The sequence below is a fragment of the Malania oleifera genome, chromosome 13 (genome assembly GCF_029873635.1).
Source record: "Malania oleifera isolate guangnan ecotype guangnan chromosome 13, ASM2987363v1, whole genome shotgun sequence".
NCBI classification, from domain to species: domain Eukaryota; kingdom Viridiplantae; phylum Streptophyta; class Magnoliopsida; order Santalales; family Ximeniaceae; genus Malania; species Malania oleifera.
In genome coordinates, this window is record NC_080429.1 from 16,728,682 (window position 1) to 16,756,589 (window position 27,908).

Below are 27,908 nucleotides of genomic sequence, written 5' to 3' on the forward strand. Positions count from 1 at the left end.
GTTTGAAGGTCCATTCAAGAGAAATGATGTAAAAACTAAACAAGTATGGAAAGTAAAAGAAACATCCTTTATCAAACCAACCGGACCCAAGAAAGTATGGGTACCAAGATGAAAGACTAGTTCATAAATGAAAAACTCCATGGATTAATTCATTCCCCTTTAAAAATTGAGAAAGTAACTTAATTCATGATCAATAAATGAGTTTAAAAGCTTATTATAACAAATTCAAAAAAGGCATTGTTGGCAAAATCATAGGATGATTTTTTACAAAGCTTAACTTACGAAAATATTAAGAAAATATCAAATTGAGCTTATTACATAAGTACTTCAAGTTGATTCAAGTATGATTTTTTTTTTTTGAAGCTCACTAGGCAAAGGGCCTTGGAGACCTTAGTTTTAAGTCTTGGAACTTATTTTTCAAAGAAGAACAAATTGAGATTTTAAGTCTAAATAAACAAAGAAGAGAGAAATCAAAAATGTCTTGAAATGAGGAACAACTAGTTGACGGACGACGGCCTGTCATGGACAGTCAACTGACAAATTAAAGGACCTAAATTAAGTAAACAGAAACATGACAAACGACTGTCAGTGAAAATTGAGACAACTGCGTAGGTTCTGTCGGTTGTCTGTCACCCTTCTGTTCATTTTTAAAAACCTGGTTGTTTAGTGACAGGCGACTGCCCCCTGTTGACAGGCGACTGCATACTCTTAAGAGTCCATACCCTTTGTTGCAATCATAGGGATGGAAAATCAAGAAAATAGGATACAAAATACGCTCCCGAGGTTTTAAAATCTGTAGGTTTTTCTAAGTAGGAAAATATTATTCCGGGAGGTTTTTTGAAATTTGTTCGGGATAGAAATGATTTTCTGTGCCTAAAAAAACATTTTTGTGATTTTTTTCAAGTATGAAAATATTTTTTATGATTTTTCCCGAACTTCAAAATAGCACAAGATAAAAACCATGGAAATCAAAGTATGAAAATATTTTTTGGGATTTTATTGGAATTTTGTGAATTTTGTGAATTTTCTAAATATCTAAATAATAAACAAGTGAAATGGAGAAAACCGAGATGAACCGGTTCAGGGAAGGAGCCGGTTAAGCACTAATTGGCCCAAGGAAAAACTAGTTTAAGGTCTTGGTCGGGACCAGCAAGCCAACATGCGGTGATTTTTGTGAGAGTGCGTGAGAGTGAGTGTATCCGGATGCAAGGTACCAGGGACGGTCTTCATGTTCCAAAATATTTCTTTTTTTCTTTTTTCAATTTTTATCTTTTGTAATTTTCCATATCTCTCTAACCTCAAATATCAAAAAGATAATTAAAAATAACGAAAGTCAAGTTTAAAAAAATAATATGATACAACTATAATGTGGAAACCTATGACTACAATATGAATCACCCAACATATATACACTAATCATGACAAGATTTAATAGTTAACAAATTCCAACCAATAAAAATTCTACCATAATAATAGTTATTATTTATTATTTACGAGCATCACAACTATAAGGCGTAATAACAATATTAAATCGCTAACAAGAAAAACCCACAAATACTGCAAAATAAAAATAACAAATTAGCATCAATAATATACAATAGTGACAGCAAAAGAAAGGCAAAATAAAAACATGGATATTATTATTCTAAACAAATACTAAAATAAAAAAATAAAATGAGTGCATGTGCTTGTGTGTGTGTGTGGGTGGCACGCATGCATGCGTGAGTGGGTGTGTGTGTGTGAGTGTGTGAGAGAGAGTTAGTGGAGGGATATTATATAAACATGAAAATGTGAGTGGAGGAATATTATATGTATATGCATGTTAGAACCAACCAGATCGCAACAAGGATATCTCAACAACAGTTGTCGCCGGCAAGGCCAAAGTGGTTGCATGAAGTTGAACGAAGACCTAGGCCGACGTCGTCGCGTGAGTTCTATGACTGTCGGCATCTCCAAGAGAATCAAATAAATAAAACTGAAACTCAGTTCAGCCGGAAAGTGATCGGAGCTGGTGAAATTATAGGCGAGAACAGAGAGATGGGAAGATGGATGGCCAGGACATGGGTGTCGCCGCCGTGGTAACAGAGCAGAAGTTGACGAGGACTGCCGAACATGATGACACCGTCATCTGTTCTAAGAGAAGCTGGCAGTGTAGGTGCTGGGAGTGAAGTTTGTGAACAAGAAGGCCTCGGGTTGCTGGAGCTCCGAGAGTGAGAGATGAGGATGAAGTTAGGGAAGATGAACGGAGTGGTGACAGGAGACGACGCGACGGAGAAAACGGGAGACGGAGACGACGGCTCTGGTAGTGGCCGGATCCTCAAGTTCGGCTTGACATGAGGAACCGAGAGAGATGGTAGAGGGATGACGACGAGGGAGAGGGGGTGTTGCTGGGGCTGCCGGGGAAGGGATGGAGTGTAGCAGAGGGTCTGCTAGTGAAGGAGATGGTAAGGAACAGTGGTGGTGGTGGAGGACTTGGGCATGCTTGCGGGGATGATGAGTTTGCGTGAGAGAGGGAGGCAGCAAGGGCCTTCCCCTGCTGTGTATTGTAGTGTGTGTTTCGCGGGTTTTCTGTGGTGCTTAGGTGAGTGTATCAGCGTGTGTTTACATGTGTGTGTGGCCGAGTGTAACAGTGTGCTGCATTAGAGTATACTACAGGTGTGAGGATGAGTGTCTGCAGATGTGAGGACGAGTGTGTGCAGCGTGCGTGACAGGGGAGGACAGGGGACTTACAGTGAGGTCACCGGGGCTAATGATAGGAGCCGATGGTGATTGCTGGGGTGAGTGAGAGCTGAGAGGCGACGCCGGAGTTGGTGGCTCGTCGAGGGTGTTCCTGCAGCTACTGCTAGCCGTCCAAGAACCCGAGAGGTGCCAAAGTTCTGCTGCTAGTGTCGCCGAAGAGGATGGTGGAGTTGACAGAGAGGACGGTGGGGTTTGACGGAAATAGAGCAGTCATGGGGGGCTGCTGGCCCTGTGTTGGTTTCGGCTGCTAGCTTGCTCTTGCCTAGAGATGATGGTGGTGTTGCAGGTGGTCACGAGGTTAAAGAGAGATGATGAAGGAGATGAGCATGAAATAGAATATGGGAGAATTTGTGCCCTAGTGAGCTGGTCTGCGTGAGGTCATTGAGATCTGCCGCGAAGAGGGTGATGGGGAAGTGGGAGAACGGAGAGTCAGAGAGATGATAGAGAGAGGATAGAATGGAGAAGATGGAGAGGACCCGTGCAGGTGGTTAGGGAGACAGGAGGGGGAGAGAGGAAGGTGATGATGATGAAGATGCTGGGTGTGGAGGTATTCTGCTGTGTGTGAGGGGCAGTTGAACAGCCAAAGACAAAGGAGAGGAACTCGAGCTCGGTCAGTGGTTGTGCGGGTGGAGGTTCTGGTGATGATACGTATGGTAAACCCCTTCTGCAAGTGCAAATATTCTATCAGGAATATGATCTAAATTTTTTGGGGTTTCTTTATCTCACATTCAAATTCAAAATGAGGTGATCGTAGTTTTGTTGAGTCTGATCAAAAAGGAGAAAAAGGGATGTGGTTTGATTGTTCACAGATGACCTGAGTCATGTCAAAAGGCAGAGCACATGCCTGTTTGCTTGTGCATACCCATCTGAAATTGTCTTGGACCCTACATCAAATGCAACAGAGAACCCACACTCCCATGCATATACATATAGTATTCCTCCCCTCACATTTTCATGCATATATAATATCCCTCCACTAACTCTCTCTCACACACTCACACACACACCCACTCATGCATGCATGCGTGCCACCCACACACACACACACACACAAGCACATGCACTCATTTTATTTTTTTATTTTAGTATTTGTTTAGAATAATAATATCCATGTTTTTATTTTGCCTTTCTTTTGCTGTCACTATTGTATATTATTGATGCTAATTTGTTATTTTTATTTTGCAGTATTTGTGGGTTTTTCTTGTTGTGATACCGGTTAGTGATTTAATATTGTTATTATGTCTTATAGTTGTGATGCTCGTAAATAATAAATAATGACTATTATTATGGTAGAATTTTTATTGGTTAGAATTTGTTAACATATGAGTTAAATCTTGTCATGGTTAGTGTATATATGTTGGGTGATTCATATTATAGTCATAGGTTTCCACATTATAGTTGTATCATATTATTTTTTTAGACTTGACTTTCGTTATTTTTAATTATCTTTTGGATATTTGAGGTTAGAGAGAGATGGAAAATCACAAAAAATCCAAAACTTCCAAAAATGTTTTCACTTAGGAAAAATCACAAAAATGTTTGTTAGGCCCAGAAAATTATTTTCATCCCGGACAAAGTCCAAAAACCTCCCGGAATACTATTTTTCATACTTAGAAAAACTTACAGATTTCAAAACCTCGGGAGTGTATTTTGTATCCTATTTTCTTAATTTTCATTTCCAATGATTGCAACAAAAGGCATAGACTCTTCGGAGTATTGGATTGCCCCGATTCTGAGGGAATACCTATATAGTATCTGTTTTGTGTATTTTCTTTGATTTTTGGAAGGGAGTAATTTCGAAATGCTTATTATATTTATTTTGGGATAATTTTCAAATAATTTGGTACCGTTCATAAGAACGGGCGCATAGGGGGTGCTAATACCTACCCCTCGCGTAATCGTACTCCCGAACCCAACTCTAGTGACGCAAACCGATTCTACCCTAACGGGATAACAATCAAGTGTTCTAACTGCACTTCAAAAGGTTAGTGGCAACTTCATCACACATTATTTTTCCACAAAAATACCTTTTTCAAAATCACACATTCATTCTTCCCAGTTCGCAACCGCACCCATTTTTGCCAGAGTGGTTCTCTGGGCGGGCCCAGGACATCGTGACAACTTAGTCACACTATCTTCCCCTTATTGGGTCTTGCCAATTTTTTGCTATGATTCATAAATCTGGGAATAATTGCCAAGGTCAGAATACATCTTACTAACATTATACCAAAGTTCTTTTGCAGTAGGATAGCACATATAATTAGCACTAATATCTTCATCCATTGCATTCACAAGCCAAGTCATTATCATGGAATTTTCAGCATCCCATATAACATATGATGGGTCTGCTCTGTCAGGGGCCTTGGTTTCACCAATAAGGTACCCAATCTTACCTCTCCCGCGAATATACATTCGAACTGACTGAGTCCATCTCAAGAAGTTGGCTTCATTGAGACGGATATTTGAGATTTGGATTGAATGGGGTTCAGTATGGGCTACCCTGGTTTCAATTTTGGTGTTGACCACAGGTTCAGGTCTGGCCATGGTGGAAGTTTCACAAATTTCAGACATAATGGAGACTGAACAGAGTTAAGGCAGTGAGACCTAGGTTTTAGAGGCTGAGGCTACGTCAGCCAAAAAGAAAAGAAAACCAGGCTCTGATACCATCTAGAAAAGGAGAAGAATTGAAATAGTATTTCTTCTTATTGTAAAATTAGGTACAATCTGAATGTCTTATAGACTACAAGGATCATCTAAAAAGAAAGAATAGAAAAAGGGAAGGAATGACAATTGCTAACAAATCTCCTAGAATATCTCCTAAGAATATATCCTAGAATATCTCCTAAGATTATTTACATAATTACAGAAATTTCTCTTATAATCAAGGAGAGTTGACTAGATAAATTTTGAAACTTTCCAACACATTGATTATGTTTTATTAATAATTTTTTTTATAAAATATATGATGTTGAAGCTCAAGCACTTAAAAGATTGGCTTGTGGGTGTTTGCTCATGAAGGGCAAGAAATTAGGGTGGACTGTGGTAAGTCAGATCAAATAAGGTCAATATGAGCTCACCAACTTAAAGAGATCTACAGCAAGATCCTAATTATGGTAAGCACTAAGGGCTCTAAAAAGTGAACCAACTCCCTTGTAAGTGAACTTACTACAATAAAATACAACGGAAGGTGGTGACCCCCAATTGGCCACAAAGGCGCCATGATCCTCTATTGGAACTCTTGGGGGATTCGTCAACCCTGACAATCAAAAATCTAATTGACTTTCTCCATCTTTATAAACAAGATATTGTTTTCATATTAGAAATTACGTGGAGCCTTGAAATAATTAAGAAAAATTTCAACAATTTAGGGTTTAGATCCTTTCGTTGCGCCCCGCTTGTCTGTTAAAGTGGAGAGATCCTCCTAGCATGGAAAGAGTGTTGAAATTGACATTGTAAAGCATAATTCTTTGTTCTTCATGCTATAGTTAAGGAAAATGTGTTGGCTAGGGAGTAGTAAACAAGTTTTATTTATTATCTACCTTGATACAAAGAGAAGGATTCCTTTTGGAAGATGATGGAGAGTGAGAAACCTTGTAACAAGAGGGCTTGAATGTGGTGTGTTCCAGTTTAATGAAATTTGGGAGGAGGATGAGCAATTATGAAGGAATAATTTGTTTTAAAAAAGAATTTGCAAGATTAATACCTTAAACTAGATGAATATGGGGTTTAATGGATCATGTTTCATGTGGTCTACTAAGATTTAGAGCTTCTCCAATCATGGAAAGGAAACATTGAGCCTCTTGTGATGTTTGAGATGAGGTTTCAAGAGGCTAAGGTGTTCACCTCCAGGCTCTAGGTTCAAACCATTGCCTATTTTTTTTCCAAGTCCTAAATGCAAGCAAGAAAAGAGGTAGAAAGACTTTTACATTTGAAAATATGTAAAGAAGACATGAGATATGCAGGGGGATCATTGAATTAGCCGAATGTTGTCGAAAAGCTTGGGTAGGAAGGCAGGCTTTATCCAAATGGAGAGTAAAGACGTTACTAAGGAACTAGGAAGATTACAATCTACTGGCTACGACGTAGAGCAATGGTGAAGATTGGTTCAAAGTTTGCAAGAACTTTATGTTAGGGAGGAGTCGATGTGGAAGCATAGATAAAGGTTCAGCATTTCCACAAGAGTAACAGGTTCTTTCATGCTAAGACAATTATTGGAGGGACTAGTATAGTTTGTATGCTCAAAAAGAATGATGGTCAATGGGTGGAAGAGGAGAAAGACATCACAGTCCATTAAGCAAGAATTCTCCATTCCAAGGTCTAAGAGAGTGGACCTATCTTTCATCAAAGCTTGACCTACAAGTGAGTTTATCAATTGGAGGAGGAGGCTATAGGAGAAGAGATCTTGAATGCAATATAGCAAACGAGGCTTTTGGCCAAGATAGCAATCTGGTACACTTCTTTAAAAAATATTGGGATATTGTGGGGAAGGATGTTATTGCCCAGGCCAAGGAGTTTACAAGGGATTATGTTAAAGAAGCTAATAGCACATCCATAAATTTGATACCCAAGAAAGCTAAGACTTCACAAATTAAGGATTGGAGACCTACTAGTCTATATAATGCTGTCTATAATCTTATTTCTAAAATCATAGCTAATAGGTAGGCAGTAAGCTCAGACAAAATGCCTTAGTGAAAGGAAGCCAAATTGCATATAATTCTATTCTGGCACATGACATCATCCACATGATGAATCAAATGAGAGGAAAGAAATGCCAAGTAGCCTTAAAGCTGGATATGAGCAAGCCTCATGACCAGGTGTAGCTGGATTTCCTTATAGGAGTGTTGGATATCATGAGCATGGTTTTAAATAACGGTCGCGACCGTTACATAATGGTTTTTTGGGTTACTGATGCTGTTACATACCGCAAAATCGGTGGGAAGAAAAATCATGGTTGTAGCAGCCATTACGGACAGCGACCGTTACGTAAAGGCCGCTACGGCCGTTTCATAACCTACATGACTGTTACACAAAAAAAATTATTTTATTTTTTACTTTTTATTCTCACTTTTTCCCTCTCATAAATCATTCTCAATATACCATGTGGCAAGAGGGGGAAAAATTGTAATGAGGGTGACAATGATACAAAATTTACTGTTTCTTTAAATACTCACAAGAGATGCATTAATTAACAATTTGAAAATACTAACTTGTTGGGAAAATATTTTATTTTGACAATATTAGTAATGTGATATTTATGTTCTATATTTTTCAGCTTCAACCTTCTTTCTTTTCTAACTATTTTATATTTGTATTGTTCGTATGTCTTATGTGCCTAATAGATTAATGGAGTGTATAATGTATTTTGTTTTATTAACTAATTTAGCACACATAAGAATTTATCACAGCTAAGAATAATGAGAAGTATAAATACGCGCACACATAATTTTTCCATCAATGGTGGTTTAAAACAAATGTAAACTTGTTGCCCTTACCAAATAACTTAGTTACTTGAACTAAAGGATCCAAAATACACTAAAACTCTTTCTAAGAAGGGCTAAAAGTTTAAAACATGCAAGTATGCTAATATGCACAAGTTTGTGCGTGCTTCAAAAAAATTCATGGCCGTTACACCAACTTCCCGTTATGTAACATCCGCTACTCCAGCTTCTCGTTACACCCGTTACCGTTACGTTACGCTACCCACTACCGCAATTTAAAACCATGATCATGAGTTCTCCTGCATGTTTTGTTAATTGGATCAAGATTTATTTTTCACCCATTTCCTTTGCTGTTCTTGCCCATGGACACCCATCTCCTTCTTTCAAGCCACAAAGCGGCCGAGATAAATTGAACCTCCCTCCCCTTACCCTTTTATTTTTATGGGCGGACTGTTTACCTCTTGCAGTCATAGAAGCAACTAATATTTGGTCTGTCCAAAGGTATTCATCCATCTTTTTCCCCACTCTTATTCATTGATGATCATTTTCTCTTCATAGAGGCTGGGGCCTGAGGAAAGGTTTGTATCAAATATTCTTCAAATTTTAAATACAAATATAGAATTTTCTTCAGTAATAATGCTAGGCTGACTGTGAGGGAGTCTCCATCCTTAATGGAAGGCAAAGGAATTAGTGGGTACTAAAGAATATCTAGCATTACCTATAGCCCAGGAAAGCGGGAGAGTTTCAAAAAGGAATTTCTTCAATCCATTTTGGATAGGGCAGAAAATCGTATGGAGAGTTTGATAAACCATTTCTCATATCCTGCTAGAAGGGATGTCCTGGTTAAGTCTACAGTGTCAACCATACCTAACCATGCCACAACTTGTTTGCTATAACTAAAAACACCCATGAGTAGATCAATGGAGCTATTAGAGGATTTTGTTGGCAGCATTCTGATACAAGTGCGAAAATTCACCGGATGGGTTCCATTGGGTGGGTTGGGATATGCTCTCCTTACCTAAAACTAAAGGCAGGGTGGGGCTTAAGGATATGAGACCAATTCCCCAAGAACATCAACGAATAAAAACAAGGATGGATTCACCAAAATCCAAAAACAATTGAACTATAAGAGTTTGACACAGAAGGTTGACTACATTAAAAAAGTATTGTTAAACAATTGAGTATTAAAATTACTTCAAGAAAATATTCACATGATTTTTACAACAAAAATTAACTACTAACCTCTTCATCCAGCCAATGCATTCGGGGTACAAATCCTACCATTGTGAGTGGAGCACTTTGCCACACAGAGAAAGCAAAATCTAGAGTAGAACATGGAACAATTACATCATCATCGACTGAGAAGATTGCATCTGTTCTGAGGCCTTCAATTGGCTTAAATCGATTGTTTAAATTATCCTCCTCATTTATATCAAACCTGAAGTTAGGCTTGTCAGCTGCTTGTGACTTTGACAACACAGTCTCCTTAAGATAGGCTTCTAGACTCTCGGATGGTAGGTCACTTTCACTCCACACCACATGTATGGCATCAGTCCCTCTACAGGATGCATAATGAGCTACAGATTGCTTAAGAAGAGAGTTTCGTCTCCATGTGTTTATTAGAACTGTATAGCCACCACTGAAAACAAAGAAAGATCAAACTTAATCATAATAACATGGAAAATTTAAACCCCCCCCCCCCCCCCCCCCCCCCCAAAAAAACACCCTCCCCACTCTTACCCAAATCAAACAAAATGAATAAACAGGTGATGACATGGAAAGTGATAAACCAGGAAAAAACTTTTGTCCAGTACAAGGCAATGGAAATAATAGTAAACTTGATGAAAGTTATTGGCAGTGCCTTCAATGGGTGGAAGTAATCAATCAAATACAGAAAACAAGCCCACAACTGTAGAAGCATGAGTGCAAAATAATGGAGATTATGGATTTGTGAATGGTGAATAAGAAAATCTCAAATCCAAATCTCAGTATGGTAGCAAACAAGCTAACCACCATGCACAATCTTCCAATCAAGGTGCAATGAAATATACGAAGAACCTAGTTGACCAGAATGCAGCACCAAATTTCACATAAAAAATATCAAAAAGTACGCATCTAAAATTCTTACTTAAGAAAAATGTAGGGTATTTAAGCCATATAAATATGCTATCCAATAATGCTTCTATGAATTTTCACATAAAAGGTATTGAAAAGGCAGCATTAAAAGTTCTTACTCAAGCAAAATGTAGGGCATTTAAACCATATAAATATGCTATCCAACAATGCCTCTATGAATTTTTACTTAACTTTTTTAAAGATTTAATGCATTACATACCTACAGCAACCTTCTGACCAATGTCATAAATGCTTAATTAGGAACTAACTATTTAATTGGGACAGTCAATGACACTAGTGATTTCAAATTTAAAAGTACAATGGGGAACCTGTTTGATATTATATATACATATATATGCCTGTATGTGTGTACATGAGCGTGTGTATTTACTTTCTTTCTAAATATATTTTGTTCCCTCCTTTTTGAGAAAGAACTTACCCACAATGCTTAGTCAAGAGTTTCAAGTGGGTGCATATATATCTTTTCCTTCCCAGCGAGAAGTTGAGCAATAAAGAGAAAATACCCCTCGCATGTGCTCGAAGGAGGTGGAAGGTGGGGAGAAGCGAGTTTCTATTCTTATGCACTAGTACAAAGACTCTCCAACGCTCATTTGCTTTGTCTTTTGGGGTACCATGCATCAGCAACCTTCTAAACCAGTCTTTACCAATGAGGGCACAGATCATCTAAAAGAAACTATGATCCATGCTTTTATTGGCTTTAAGCTTAACAATTTCATTGCTATTTTCCATTCATTTCAATTTATTTGGAATAGAAAGTTTAAGACAACTTGGTGGAATCCAACAACTCCATGGCAACCCCTTCCTTCAATGATCTCCACAAGCCACTCTGATTCAATGGAGAGTATTCATGCAATGGGCTAAGAAGATACTATCTACCAAAAACTTATGAAGGTCATTTGGGCGGCCCTTAGAACTGAGACTACTAAGAAAAAAAAACTTAACCCCCCGTTTGGTTTGCAAAATGAAATTGAAGCAGGAAAGGAATCAAGGGAAGAATAGATCAAGATAGGAATGGAACCGTTTTTGAAACATAATTATTTTTTCCTTTTGGGTCCTAACTCGGAATGACCATATCAAATGTTTGGTATTCTTCAATGGTGGCTATAATGGAATGAAACACAAAGTCATTTTTCAAAAATATCCCTAAACAGAATTATTTAATTTTGCACTTTTTCAAATATATGGCTTCAATTCAATTTTTTTTTTCATTTTTGAGCATATTTTCTCACATTTTTAACAATAATAATGTGTATTCTCGTTTGGATTTTCTTGTTATTTTTCAAAAACAAACAATAATAAGAATAATGCTAATAAACTATTGTTATTTTCGCTGTTGTTGTTGCTGCTACTGCTACTACTACTACTACTATTATTATTGTTATTTTTGACATTGTCAGTTTTATTTTTATTTTTATACAAATAATAAATATTAGTGTAATTATTATTTTTATTGTTATTTTTATCATTATTATTTCATTATTTTTATAATAATTATTATCCATATAATAATAATAGTTATTATTTTTTGCTGTTGTTGTCATGGTATTAAATAACATTACGTAATGGAAAAACAGATGGATGATACCGTTACAGGCCGCATTAGCGGTGAGCGAAAAATTCACGTGGGTAACGCCCGTTAGGGAAACGTAACGGCCGTTACACTAACTTTACGGCACGTAACATCCGTTATGGCACGTTACAGTCAACAGCCCCTTACCCTACTGCGTGTGTACCTTCCTTATCTCCTCGAACTGCTCCATTTTGTGTGTTTCTCCTTTGTCTGGCTTAGATCTCGTCATTTGAACCCTCCGAAGAACCGAAAAGCAGCTTCAAAGCCTTAGATCTGTTGTGCTCCGCAAGCTGAGTTCCCTCTTCACTCGTACCACTCTTCGTCTCCTTCGTATAGCTTCGATCTACTGATCTGAAGCTTCGAAATCCCCAAAATCAGCTTCGGACAGCTTCGTGCCTTCGTCTCCTTCGTCATTCGTCTCCTTCGTCTAGCGTAAGAACCTAAAAATCAGCTTCGAATATTTGAAGCCTTCGATTCCTCCATTCGAAGCCTTCGATTCCTCCAAAATTTGGAGGCTTGTAGGTTGCAGCTGCAGCAGCTCTCTCTCAGCTTCCGTCAGGACTCCGGGAATGGGTGACTGGGTAGTGGCCATGGGTATGTTTGTTTCTTCAATCTTCACTCTTCACTCTTCACTTCTAGACTTCTACTTATTGGTTATTGGTTAATGGTTAATGCAATTGTAAATTACTAATTTATTATAAATTAATAATTTAGTTTGTTTTATAATTTCAGTTTATAGTTTATATTTATTATTTAATTAGTATGTAAATTAATAAATGATTGTATAAGTAGAATTTATTAATTAAAATAAAAAAATTAGTATAAAATTATTAAAATATAAAATTTATAGAGTTACTTACTCTTAGAGAGTTAAAACTTAGAACTTAGAAACTTAGAGTATAGATTTAGTAAAAAATTATTAACTAATATTCTACATATTTATTTTTTTAATACCTTGACAATTAATAATTTAATATTAGATCTATAATTTATAATTAATTCTAATTTGTACACAATTAGTCAAGTCTCAACTCTTAAGTGACACAAGTTCAAGTACACTACCACTTAAATAATTAAATTGTAAGATTTACAATTCCATATTTATTTTGTTAAATTGTAAATTTTAATATAAATTATTGTATTATATATGTATAAATCAACTAAAATTTTTAATAGTTAGTAACTTAAAGTTTAAATTTAATCCATCATTTATGTAATATTGTTATGTAATTAACTAATTAATAAATTATGTACCATTTTATTCTTAATTTATTGTATAAGGATGATAACTTTTTTTTGTTTACTTGTGTAGAAGTCATCTAATCAAGCACCAATATGCCACGTGATAAACAAGGAACTGAAGAGCTACCTAGTGAAGACATTGGTTGCCATTTTGCTACTCCAATGGAAGGTAGTAGACATGTTGTCTTGTGTAAATTATGCGGAAAGATAATTAAAGGAGGAATTACACGATTGAAACAACACTTGGCACATAAAAAAGGTCAGGTGTCTTCATGTCCAAATGTAACCACGCAGGTGAGAGAAGAAATGATGAAACTTCTGCGACAATATGCAGAGAAGAAGAAAGACAAACAAAAAAGGCAAGATGAAATAGAAGCTCAAATCAGAGGAGATTTTGAAAATTTGAACGACGAAGAAGATTCAAATGAGGAAACAATGAGATTTGCTTGACAAGAAAGCATATGAGCACAACAAGAATGGGAAGAGGCAAAGATTTAAGGCAAGAATTGATGGAAGTGGTAATTATTATGAACAGGGCGGTGGCTCTAGTAGTGGTAGTGCCGGTGGTTTTGGTAGAGCTCGGTCACAAAGTGTTCGAGAAGTTGGAGGCAATGGATGACAATGGATTAACCCTAATGCCCCTGAAGCTAGATTAAGAGCGATGGATCCTACTCTAGACAGAAGTAGGAGTGCCAAACAACCAAAAATAAATACCAAAATTCTAAAGGGTTTATGGAGTAAATTAAGAAAAGTAGTGAGCCAATTCCTAATTTATAATTGAATTCTAGCGAACGTGGCTGACTCTCTTTTTATGTAGCCGACGCTTGATGTTGTTGCAGAGGTTGGAAAGGGGGTGAAAGGCCCATCACCCTATGAGGTCTCTGAAATATATTTAGAGCAAAAGTATCAGGAATTGAAAACTTATATATCTTCTTTTGCTGGCATTTGGAAGGGGAGGAGTGTAACCATTATGTGTGATGGTTGGTCAGGGCCCACAAGAAAACACATAATAAAATTTTTAGTTTACTCCAATAGAGGCACTGTTTTCCACAAGTCAATTGATGCCTCTTATGTGTCGAGCAGAATAGCTGAATATTATTTCAGGTAATTTTCTAATTTTAATTGACTTGAGTCACTTGATGACTTGCATATTTTTAATTAAGTAGTAGTAATTGTTAAATCTATAATTTCATTTCAGATTAATGGACGAGGTGGTTGAAGAAATTAGAGAGGAAAATGTTGTCCAAGTAGTTACTAATAATGAAGCTGCAATGACGGCGGGAGGGAAATTATAAATGCAAAAGAGACCCAATCTCTATTGGACAGCATGTGCAACTCATTGCATAGACCTTATTCTTAAAGACATTGGTAAGAAAAATAATGTGAAGAAGGTCCTAGAAAATGCTAAAATAATTTCTTTTATTTACAACCACACGTGAACAGTGAATTTCATGAAAAAATTCACAAATAATAGAGAATTGTTTCGTCCTGCCATAACTCGATTTGCCACCAACTTTATTGCCTTAGAGACCATTGTTAGGCATAAACAAGCATTAAGGGAAATGTTCACATGTAATGCTTGAAAAAACTCAAGGCTTGGGATGGCAAAATTTGGGAAATGTTCACATCTAATGCTTGGAAAAACTCAAGGCTTGGGATGGCAAAATCTGGCACAGCATATAATGCGAAGAAGATTATCTTAGGGAAAGAGTTTTAGCAGAAGGCCTCCGATATAATTAAACTAGAGGAACCCATAGTAAGAGTTCTTAAATTGGTTGATGGTGATGAAAAACCAACTATGGGTTTCATATATGATAGGGCAAAGTTGGCAATTCAGAAAGACTGCCGATTCTACAAAGATTATTGGAAAATTATTGATCATTGGTGGAGTTTTCAATTGCATCAAGACTTACATGCAGCTGATAAGTGTAAATAAAATACAATTTCTCATTATTTCAACTTTTAAATCATGTGTAGTTACAACACTAATACGCTATTATTGAATATTCATTAATATATTTGTAAATTTAATTTTATGATACTTTTTGAACCCCCAATTTCTGTATGGTGCCCCAAACTCTTCTGAAGTTGCTAGAGAAGTTAAGGATAGGGTTAAAAAAGTGATAACCAAGCTGGTATCCGATATAGACACTCAAATTCGGGCTATTAATCAAGTAAGTATTGGTTCTGTTGAATAATGAATTATTTTAGCATTTTGTCATACTTTCTATAATATATATCTAATTAATTAATTGAACTTCACAATCTTCACTTTTTTAGTTGTTGCTATATCGGGATAGGCAAGAGACATTTGGAACTCCACTAGCTCAAAGGGCAGTGAAACATAAATGTAGCTAAATAATGGATGAATGGATCTATTTTGTCACTTTTATGTCCAAATTTGACTTTTCAAACATACACTATATTGACATGTGTTTTTCTTCAATTATTTATGCAACAGAATGGTGGATTCATTATGACATGTGTGCTCCTGAGTTACAAAAAATAGCAATCAGAGTTCTTAGCCAGACCATGTCAGCTTCGAATTGTGAGCGTAATTGGAGTACCTTTAGCCTCATCCATATGAAAACAAGAAATAGACTAAAGTACATGAGACTACAAAAACTTGTTTTCGTACATTACAACATGAGGTTAAAGTTGAGACATACAATGAGAAAAAACCAACAGGACATTAAAGATAGCTTTAACCCTATTAATTTGGACTATATTTTTGAAGAAGATGATCCTTTGAGTACATGGTTACAGGAAAGAGAGGCACCATTACTCGACGATCAAGACAACTCAAATTGGTTAAATGAAGAGGTCAGTGGTACTGCACAAGGAGATGATCAACCACCAATAAATGTGCATGATCTAAGTTCAAGTCCTGAACGTACACAAAGTGATGATAATCTTGGTTTGAGCCCACCAAGTGATGATGATGGTGATAGTGGACCTAGTGGTGCTGGGACTGGGGCTGGGGGTGATGGTGGTGGCGGTGCAGAATATGGTTATGGATATGATACAGGGACATCATTTGTAGGGGAAACATATCCTCAAAGTCATTATGGACTACTTGATATACCCGAAAATTATTACTTGGATATTCCTCCAGGGTACCAATCTTCACAACCCATGAGAAGGAGTGCTACTAGTGGTGACCCTAGTGAGAGTCATAGTGCACAAAGTAGAATAAATTGCCAACACCGAGATCATGATTCTGCTGAAGATTCATATGGTGCGATTCGTAGTTTTGACGACTTTGGTTTAGATGATTCATAAGGATCTCATCCAGCATACCCATCATCTCATAGTGAGTCTTCTTCTACACACTACCCAGAGCCAGCCCCACTCCCAGCCCCAACTTATGGACATTATTCAAGATATGATCAAAGAGGTGAATATACACCTCCTATATCAGTTGGATTTTCACCACCAGTACATTTTCAAGAGCAACAACTAAATGACGCAAACTTAGATTTATTCAGCTATGTATTTCCACAAGGATGGGGAGATAATTTCCAATCCCAATCTCAAGATACAAATGCAAATTATGAAGACCCTCCACGTCATTCTTTTTGGTGGTGACATGTGTTATGTTATAAATTTGTAATATTGTATTCATGTATTTTCAACTATTTATTGATATTTGATACCAATTTTTAAATTCATGTATGTGTAATGTGTATATTGAGTATTGAGTCTATTGACTCATTTTTAGTAACTTTATGTCTTTAATTAATTGATTCTTCATTTTAATTACATTTCTACATCCTTTTACCCATTAAAGTAATGCAAACTATAAAAAAAATATGCCTTTTTTTTGTAAACAGCACACTAATTTTAATATAAAAATCATAATGCCTATTAAAAAGCAATTGTAGGTTGAATGAAAGCCTTCAAAATTCATTAAAAATCATGTATTAATGGATTTCATGCTTATTTTTCGATTTTGGCATGGTTGTGCATGCGTGAAAAAAATTTATGACCATTACGCTCGTTTCCTGTTACGTAACACCCACGCCCCGCGACACCCATGACCATTACGCGATGTTGCCCGCGACCGCAATTTTGAGCCATGGTTGTTGTTGTTACTATTTTTTTTTTTTTATAATAATAAACATCATTATTATTGTAATTACTATTCTCATTATTGTTGTTATTATTTTAATAATAATAATAATAATAAGTATTACTACTATTTGTTGCTGCTGTTCAATTATTATTATTTTTTATTTTATAACAATAATTATTATTTTAATAACTATTATTATTCTTATTATTTTTTTTGTATTATTCTTATTACAATGATAATTATAATTCTTGTTATTATTATAATAATAACTATTATTATCAATAGCTGTACAGTTTTGTTTCTTTTAGAATTTATCACTTAATGAGGATTATAATTGTTTTTCAAAAAAGGAGTCTAAAATGGAATTGTGATTCCTGCCTATTAGGGGAGGAATCAACATCCCATTGAATGGGGAACTCACTATTCCTAGTAAAATGTGATTCTACCCTCATTTAGGCAAACCAAACATACGAATGAGAATTGAGGTCAGAAATTTGATTCCAATCTAGTCTTGATTCCGCAATCCAAAGATTGGGTTCGGGTTTGACCAGTTGAAAGGACATGAGACCTATCATTACATTTGGATCACGATAGTTATTCCTTAGAATAAGATGAAATACAATGAGAAACTTAGGACTAGAGAGAATAGCTATTATTTTATCCAACATGTAATAAGAAAGGAATAAACATTTCCATGATGAAATTTGATTATTCCTTGTCTATTCCTTGTTATAGATTCATAAAAAGTTTCACTTTATTATTTGCACTATAATAACAATATCATTATTTGTATAACTAATTGTAACTTACTATAACTAATCTATTTCTTTGAATAGGCATCTGAGGACTAAATGTAACCTTAATATCTCAACGAGGCAATGGTAAGGAATTATATTTTGAATACCCTCTCTCGTGATTTTTTACAATTTTACTCCATTTCATATTCTTTTTCAAATGAGGTATGGAGATGCTTGCTAGAAAAATATGATAGTAAAGAAGTGACTGCTAAAAAAATGCTTGCAGTAAGTTATTTAGATAACAAATGCAAAACAATGTGTGTCTTGATACAAGACAAGAGTTTCCTAAGATTGTTAATGAAATTTAGTTGGAAGGGATCAAGGTAAAGAAACAAATGCAAAATGCAATTTTGACATGTTGCCGAGACATGGAAGGAATTTCAAAATCAACCGCCAAACAAGCAAAAGAAATTAACAATCTCAGCTCAATGACTTGTTTAATGGGAATGCTAATGAGGTACGTTAGTTACTCCTAAAGAGAACAATCTCAAGGATTAGATTGTTGGTGAGTAATGCATAGAAATGAGCATTATGCAGCAGCATGTTGGTGAATGTGCTTTTCGGTGGATCAGGAAAGCTGTGGTTCAACGTCCTTGATGGCACAATCACAAAATCCTAGATCACTTCACAAGCACCCTGTGCTGCCGCAAGTTTTAAATAGTGTTTTATCAAATAAAAAGAGTTTGAAATGTGTAAAGATTGTAGTGTGACAAAGATAACTAAAGCACATCATATAAAAGTTGAAATAACTACAAAACTATTAGAATTAATACACTCATGTATTTGTGAATTTGAAGAAATTTTAGGTGGAGGAAGTAAAAGATGTTACATAATATTTATACATGATTATTCTAAATAGAATTATGTTTGTCTATTGAAAAATAAATCTCAAGTTTTTGAAAAACTGAGAATTTCTTCTTTTTTTTAGGTTTTGCTAAGGAAAAATTAACCATATCAATTTATGAGGCTTAAAATCATTTTGATACAGAATTAAATGATTCAAAACTGATACAAAAAAAGAATATTAAAATTTAATTGATTATATGCAATCTTAAAAAGTGATACATGAGGTAACTCCTTTATCACCAGCTCTTAACAAGGTAGTGGAACATAAGAATAGAACTTGAACAGGCCTAACAATTGCTATGTTGCTAAATTCTAATGCACCTAAAATCTTTGGAGTGAAGCTGTTCCTACCATCCATTTTTTAAATAGTGTACCTCATAGAAAAGACTCTCTTAACACCTTATGCACCATACAGAAATAGAAAACCTAACCTAAACCTGCTTAAATGTTTGGGGTTGTTCAAGATATGCTAGAAAACCAGATTCAAAAGTTCTTAAAGTCGAACTAACCAAATTGATGTTCTGGAGATGGCTTAGCTAGTAAAGCCTATATATCTAAAGTTAAAAAATAGTGAGGGTAATGAATTTAAAGATGATAATCAAGAATCAATCAATTTTTGTGAACTAATCCCAACTAAATTACCTAGGACGAAGAAAAGAGTTAAAGTGTGAAAGATTTTGATTCTAGTTATTTAACATACACATTAGAAGACTACTCACTAAATTTAGAAGAAATGGTTTGAAAAATTAAGGGAGAACCTAATTCTTTACTAGAAGTTTTAACATCAATTTGAGTCTAAATTTAGCACAGAAACTATAAATGAAATGATGAAATGGATCAGCTTTTGTCTAATATAACATGAAAATTTGTTGATCTACCCCTGGGTGAAAAAAAAATTGTAGTAGTAACCAGATGGTAGCACAGATATATTTAAAGGCAGTTATCATCAAAGTTTTTTTTTATAGCAGTTATTAAAGGTTTAAATAAAAAGAAGGCATTGGTTTCTATGATAATTACTCACCTATGACTAGAGTAACATCCATTTGAACAGTTGCAATTTGTAATTTTAAAATGCATCATATTGATGTTTAAACTGCATTTCTTCATGGAGATTTAGATGAAAATATTTATATGAATCAGCTTGAAGATTTTTAACAAGTACGTAATGAATGTGTAGTGTTTAATTAGTGAAATCTTTATATGGGTTAAAGCAAACGCAGAACACATGAGAAACTTTTGCAATGTGTAATATCATATAGATTTAAATGAAAGTGATAAGTGCATCTGTTGAATATTACAAATACGAAAGAGTGCACATGCAATCATTTGTTTGTATGTGAATGATAGCTCTTGGATCTAATTTAGAAAAAATCATTATTACAAAAGATTTATAAATAGCAATTTTAGCATGAAAGACATGACTAAAGCCACTTTTATACTTTGAATGAAAATTACTCATATTCAAATGGCATGTTTCTTGATCCATCTCATCGTGTTGAAAGATTTTTAAAGAAGCAAATCATTTTGACTGCAGGCTTGTTAGTACACTGTCTGATCCACATGTTCTTTTTTATCCTAGTGATTATAATGATGATAGGATTAATCAAAAAGAATATCCTCGTATTATTGGTACCTTAAGATATTCTTGAGAGACGACTTGATATTTCATTTGCTATCCAAATAGTTGGCGGATTTTTATGCAAACCTTATTTTGAACATTGAAATGCTCTTAATCATGCAATTAGATGCACAAAGAAAACTTTGAATTTTGATTCGCATTATAAAAAATGTCCTACGATTATTGAAGGATGTAGTGACACAGAAATTCAGTTATGCTGTATCTACCAGTGGACATTTTTACTTTGGGTGGTAGAGTTGTACATTGAAATCTTAAATAACAAATTATTATAGATAAATCTACTACAAATGCAGAGCTTATTGCATTAGCCATTGCTGGTGATGAGGCAGTGTGGTTGAGGAATTTGTTACTTGACATACAAATGAGAGATAATCTAGTACCACCAGTCCTTATACTATTGGGACATCTAGATCTATTAAGAGAAAACATAAGGCTTGTTTACTTGTGAAGAATGGTTTTCATTTCCTATTTTCAATTTTTCAAACAATTACAAAAGGACTACCTTAATTTCTAGTTTTCCACTGTAGGAAATTTGGAGAACATCTTTTTATTTCCTTCCAAGTTTTGCATATAAACGATGGAATCTGAAAAACAAGGTGGCAATTTTTAATTTCTTTGGAAAAAAATAAAAATAGTAAATGAAAATCATTTCCACAAGTAAACAAGCCTATAATGTTGTGAGGTCACGCTAGAAAAATAGTGTCATTAACATCACCCATGTGAATCAAATGAGGATATTGCAAATCCTCGAGCCAAAGCTCTAGAGAGAGAAAAAAAATCTTAATTGCATCAAATGGAGTAGAACTAATCCTAAAGATGAAACTGAAATGCCTATGGAGAAATTATAAATAATGGACAAAACAATCATACAGCAATTAGGCAGCAGATAATTTTTAATTTTGTTATGTTCCATTCCTATGGTGTTGCGTGTGTACTTGTCATGAGGCCCCTGATTAGCAAATAATCAAAAATATGTGCAGTATTAAGATTTTCTCTTAATGATGTCTGTAGCTTGTAGCAGAGTGATGTGTGGTCACAAATACATCCTTGATAGAAACACCTCTGTGAGGAAGTGGGGTCTCTCCCTAAGAGATTTTTTGGCTTATTCTCTAGAGCACTCATGAAAATCGGGAAGAAAGCACAAGGTTGTTACTTGTTAGTGCAAGTTGCCTCAAGATTATTTTCACACCTCAATTATCATGCATGTGATTGACTGTTGTCTAAAAGTCCCATTGTTTAAAGGCCAAATTCTGCTGTTGCTCCTAATACAAGGGAGCCCTAAATCACTTGGCGAGTATTTAAAAGAAATATAACTCCCATTATGCAGGACATTCTATTTTGCCCAAATTTTCTTGATTTTTTTTATTGAAAGAAGTAGGAGATTGTTGGACATTTTAATATGTGTGCATGAGTAATATATGTTCTCTTAAACAACTTTAGGTTCACTCCAGTTTTTAAAGAACTCTTTCCCCCCATTGCCTAGGCAAGAGTTTGGTGTGGGAATACATCTTCTTCTTCCCCATGAGAAATTAAGCAAGGAGGCGTATCTTTGCACATACATTGGGAGATGTGGAAGGTAGGGAAAAATGAATTTCTACTTCAGCACACCAGAATAGAGACTCTGCAAAGCTAGCTCCTACACTATTATTCTACCATATTTAACAAAAATTTTACCATTTTAAAATTTAAAACCTGGAATTTATATTTTAGCTTTTTGGAAGACCAATGTTGCATCAGTTTTCAGCTAGTTTAAGTCATCAAATGATATGTAATTTAATTTTTAGTTTTATTATTTAAAATTTGATTTAATTTCTCAAAATATTGGAATATGAATTCAATCACTTTAATTTTAGTTTGCATCTTTTTTCTATTGTTCTCTATTCATCTTCTACGTTTGGCAGAACTAACGCTACGTTTGAAATAGAGTGGAAATAGAATGTGCACTGTATAGGAAAAGCATAAATAACAACAACAACAACAAGCCTTAAGTTCCACTAGGTGGGGTCAGCTACATGAATCCTTTTCCGCCAATTCACCCAATCCAGAGCATTTTCCTTTATTAGATTAAGGGCTATTAAATCCTTCCTCACTACCTCATTCCAAGTAATTTTAGGCCTACCCCTACCCCTTTTCATGCCAAAAGCCATAACTAACTCACTCCTCCTCACAGGTGCTCTACTAGGCCTACGCTTTAAATGTTCAAACCATTTAAGTCGCCCCTCCCTTATCTTGTTCTTAACCGGTGCTATGCCTAAATTTTTGCGTATATGTTCATTTCTTACTTTATCTTTAAATGTTAAACCACTCATCCACCTTAGCATACACATCTCAACAACTTTCATTCTTTGTATATGTTGTTTCTTAATTGCCCAGCATTCTGAACCATAAAGCATAGCTGGCCTTATAGCCATCTTATAAAACTCTCCTTTTAATTTTAAGGGTATTCTAAGATCACACAACACACCTAATGCACTCCTCCATTTTACCCAACCTGTTTTACTTTTATGTACTACATCTTCTTCAATTTCCCCTTCACCTTACAGAATAGATCCAAGATATCTAAATCTATCAATGCAATTAATCTCTTATCTAGTTTAATCTTCTCTCTATTGCTACTCCTTACTTTACTGAAATTACATTTCATATATTCAGTCTTATTCCTACTTATCCTAAACCCATTAGACTCTAATGTGACTCTCCAAAGTTCTAACTTAGATTCCACTCCACTCCTACTATCATCAATCAACACGATATCATTTGCAAACAACATACACCAAGGGATCTCATCTTGGATATTACTAATAATTTCATCAATTACTAAAGTAAAACGATAAGGACTCAAAGTAGAACCTTGATGAACACCTATTGAGATTGGGAACTCTCAAGACTCTTCTCCTACGGTCCTGACGCTAGTCACTACTCTATCATACATATCCTTAATGATCTCCATATATCTACTGCAAACTCCCTTCTTTCTAATACCCACCAAAGCACTTCCCTAGATACTCTATCATAAGCTTTCTCTAGATCAATAAAAACCATATGCAAGTCCTTCTTCTTTTTCCTAAACTTTTCCATAAAACCAAATTGATATCTAAAATCTTCGTTTCAAATCTTATTCTATGTTCAATTACCCTTTTCCATAATTTCATTGTGTGACTCATAATCTTAATTCCACAATAGTTATTACAGTTCTGAATGTTGTCTTTGGTTTTGTACAGAGGTACTAACATATTTTTCCTCCATTCTTTTGACATTTTCTTGGTTTTTATAATATTATTAAATAGATTAGTTAACCAAACAATTCCTTTATCTCCTAAACATTTCCCAACTTCAATTGGTATTTTATCTGTTCTATAGATTTCCCACTTTTCATCTTTTTTAATGTCATCCTAACTTCAAGGACTCTACTTTTGCGAATAAATCTCCTATTTTTAATCTTCTCTTCATTTGTCACTTCCAAGTTCAATCTTTCAGTTTGGTTTTCATTGAACTACTTATCAAAGTATCTCGGCCACATTTCTTTTATGTCTTCTTCACCAATTACGACATTATCATTCTCGTCCTTTATACATTTTACAAAACATAAATCTTTGCCTTTTCTTTCTCTAGCTCTAGCAAGACTATAAATGTTTTTTTCTCCTTTTTTGTATCTAGCTTAGTATATAAAGTATCATAAGCTCTATTTTAGCTTCATTGATAGTCTTTTTTGCATTTTTTCTCGCTTCTTTATATTTTTCAAGATTTTCTATATTTCCACAATTTTGCCATATCTTATACCAATTTTTTTTTGTCTTAACGGCTTCTTGGACTTCTTGATCCCACCACCAACTTCCTTTCCTACCCAAGTATCTTCCTTTGAATGCACCTAAAACCTCTTTTGCTATCCTTACGATAGAATTCACCATTTTATTCCAAACAGTATTTGCATCAACCTTATCCCCTATTGTCCAATCACACTCTTTGTTCATTTTATCTTTGAATTTTACTATATTAGCTCCCTTCATGTTCCACCATCTACCCCTCTTGTGTTGATTTATGCTACTCTTTCTCTTCCATTCTTTAATATGTATGTCTAATACTAAGACTCTATGTTATGTAGCCAAACTTTCACGTGAGAAAACTTTACAATCCTTACAAGATAGACGGTCCCTGTTCTTAAAAAAAATCTATTTGGCTTTTATTGTACCCACTCTTGAAAGTTATAAAGTGTTCTTCTCTTTTTATAAAGCAAGTATTTAATATAACCAAATCATAAGATATGGCAAAATGCCAAAATATAAGATTGTATCACTAGACTCATTTTTATCTCCAAACCCATGGCCTCCATGTATCCTCTCATACCCTATATTATCCTTCGCAATGTGACCATTCAAATCAGCTCCCATGAATGTCTTTTCAGACATCGGGATCCATCTTTTCAAAATTGTCTTTTTAGATTTTCTACTAAGCCTGTTTGGGGAGCATATGCACTAATGACGCTCACTATCTCTAGGCCTAAAACTAACTTGATTGTAAAGATCCTATCCCTTATTCTTTTAACATCTACTACATTATCTTTTAAGTCTCTATCTACAATAATATCCACCCCATTTTTATGTTTATCTTGCTAGTGTACCAAAGTTTAAATCTTGATTTTTCAATTTTCCTAACTTTCTCTCCTACCCAGTTCGTCTCTTGAAGGCAAACTAAATTAATTTTCCTCCTAAACATTATTTCCACTATTTTCACACTTTTTCCCTACAAGAGCTCCTATATTCCAAGTTGTTAATCTAATTTTAGTTTCTTGTAGTAACATATTAACCCTCTCCCTTTTATATTAACCCGGTCTATTCCCTTGATCTAGGGGATTTTGGAAAGAATTCATGATAAAAATGGAATAGATACTCACAATTCACATGTTGAGATTTAGGAATAGTCATTATTGCCAATTCATGTTGGTTGAATAACACCAATTTTGTTATCATTTGCCTTAGAATTGTACCACTTTTCTGTATATATTATCGTATTCAAATATAATTATTATTCCATTAAGCGAACCAAATATAACCTAAGGGTGTGTTTGGTGAAGTTTCAGCCTTCCAAGGCTGTGCAGGTGTTGAGAGAGACAGTAGAGCTTCTCATTGTATCTTGGAGGCAGCCTTCTGCACCAGTCTCACATATAGGGGGTGCAAATCCTCTTAAAGATCACATAGTCAATGTCTCTCCCAGCTCCATTTTCCAACTATGTCATTGTTATTTTCCTGTCATTTTAATTTCTTTTCAACAGCACTAACCATTAAAACATGGAAGCATGAGTTACTGGGATTCTATAGCTTATGATATTTGAAAGATCAGCTTTAGGAATAGTCTCAAAAGTCACAATCCCATCTAATACTAGTCTAAGAAAACAATTTGTCCCCAAAGAACCAGGCATGACAGGAAATTAATAGTACAGATAATCAAAGGAAAGACAGGATAATTGAAGACCCTTTCTTCATAAATATGTGCAAAATAATGATATTCATTAAAGCAAAACACCATGAAAGCACTGCAAACGTAACGACCCAAAACACCCATTACATAAATTTACAAGACCCACATAAAATCAAACAAAATTTAAGCTTAAATTAATAACATAAACAAAATAAAAGTAAAACATTTACCTAGAAGAAGAGACAGAGGAAGGATCGGGGGGGTTCCAACCCATAAAGGAACTGATTTTGGAAGTGAGCAGAACGAGGACGCAGAGAGCGCACATACCCAGAAAAAGCTTCGCTTTGGATGCAGTGACCATTTGACGGAACCGGCGAAGGAGAAGAGGTGACCGGCAAACATAAGTGCCTCTGTTGGCGGCCTTCTCCTTCGCCGGAGAGTACATAGCGTCGTGGTTACCGTCGGCCGAGACGGCGTCGCGGATCGAGATGAGGGTCGTCATGGAAAGCCCAATCAATGGACGGTGGCGATTGGAGAGGGTATCATCGGGCGTGCGATGATCGAGCGGAGCAACGGCTCAGCGCGGGAGGAAGATCGTAAACGGCAGGGGGGCATCGGATAATTTTTCTCGCGAGTTTAATTATATATTTTGGCTTATTTTGCTACACCCACTTGATAATATTGTCAATGTGTTTTTTGGGTACAAATTGCACAAATGAAGTTAAAATATAAGGCATAGGCTGAAAAAAATTTAAAAAAATGTGTGTACTCAATAAGAATTGCTTTTAATGTTTTTGAGAATACAAGTAATTATTTCCATATTAGGATTTATAATTTGTTTTGATGAATCAAATGAAGTACTTTCATTTAATTTGTTTCCAAAATTAGCTTAAGAAATATATTCTTCTAAGCTATTTAAATACCATAATTTAGAGTCATTACCAAGCCACCATATTAGAAGTTAAATCTATGTTAAATGAGAATTCTAAGTGTCACATCTCATTCTTATTACGAAAGCAATTTTGGATTGCCTCTAGGACTTTTAGAGGCACTAACTTTACATCAATTTTCCATATGACAAATCCATCTCACAGACACATGCATCTGAATTACATAAAAACATATATTTGTAAATGTATGGATATAATTATGTTCTAGTGCTACAATCTCTTTGTGCTGGATGAATATGAATAATTTTATTCTCAATCACCTCATGTTAGGAGTCTTCTATATTATCCAAAAAATGCGTTTGCACCATTTTTTTTGCACTCCCTTGCAAAATGATGACAAACGCCCAACTAAGGCAATTGTCCAAAGAGTCATATAATGAAAAAAGTGTTTGGACAAAACAAGTTACTTATCAATTAATTCAGAAATATCAAGTCGTCACCCAAATGACAAAAAAAATGTCACACGATCATCAGGTGATGTTAATCGCCTAGTCAACAAATCGGGTAAGAAGATCATAGGTGCCCACCAAAACGATGGAGATCGCCCAGTCATCTAGGAATGCCTAACCATCAAGCGACAAGGCAAGTGAGCATTGGACAAGAATGAATGTCAACTATTAGAATTGAATGTTTAATATTTAAAAATGGACCAAATTTAATATTAGACTTTTAATGTTTAAAAACAGATAAAATTTATTATTAAGATTTATTGATTGAATTTATGGTTTGTAACCTTTGCATTGATGTAAGTTTGATCCTACAGGGATATAAATAGGAGTACAAACTATCTTATAAGGGATATTTCAAATCAATTTAGAACACACAACACAATAGCCCCTTTTTTCTCTTTATCTTGTTGTCTCCTTCGATCTTAATCTATCCCCCTCCTATCTCCTTTTGCTCATTTTCTAATATAAGTCTAGACACCTCTTTATCTTTCTCCCTCCTACGATTTTTACAAATTTTACAATTTTATCCCTATTCTTGCTCTTCTGATGTTGGTTAGCATAGCGAGACCATTTCACCTCATATTAATCTCATCATCACCATCCCCTTAATAG

The 27,908-nt window shown here is 35.1% G+C and overlaps 1 protein-coding gene across 1 annotated transcript in view; it reads right to left on the bottom strand.

Annotated features, from left to right (window-relative positions):
- LOC131145445 (glycosylinositol phosphorylceramide mannosyl transferase 1-like) overlaps window positions 1–26,606 on the bottom strand; it is a 54,068-nt gene extending 27,462 nt beyond the window's left edge. The window contains exons 1-2 of the mRNA XM_058094524.1: window positions 26,128–26,606; window positions 9,420–9,816 (exon numbers count right to left, since the gene is read on the bottom strand). Coding sequence (XP_057950507.1) covers window positions 9,420–9,816; window positions 26,128–26,399 — 669 coding nt within the window. The 5' untranslated portion in view covers window positions 26,400–26,606. The remainder of the gene's footprint in view (window positions 1–9,419; window positions 9,817–26,127) is intronic.
- Window positions 26,607–27,908: the final 1,302 nt, after the last annotated feature.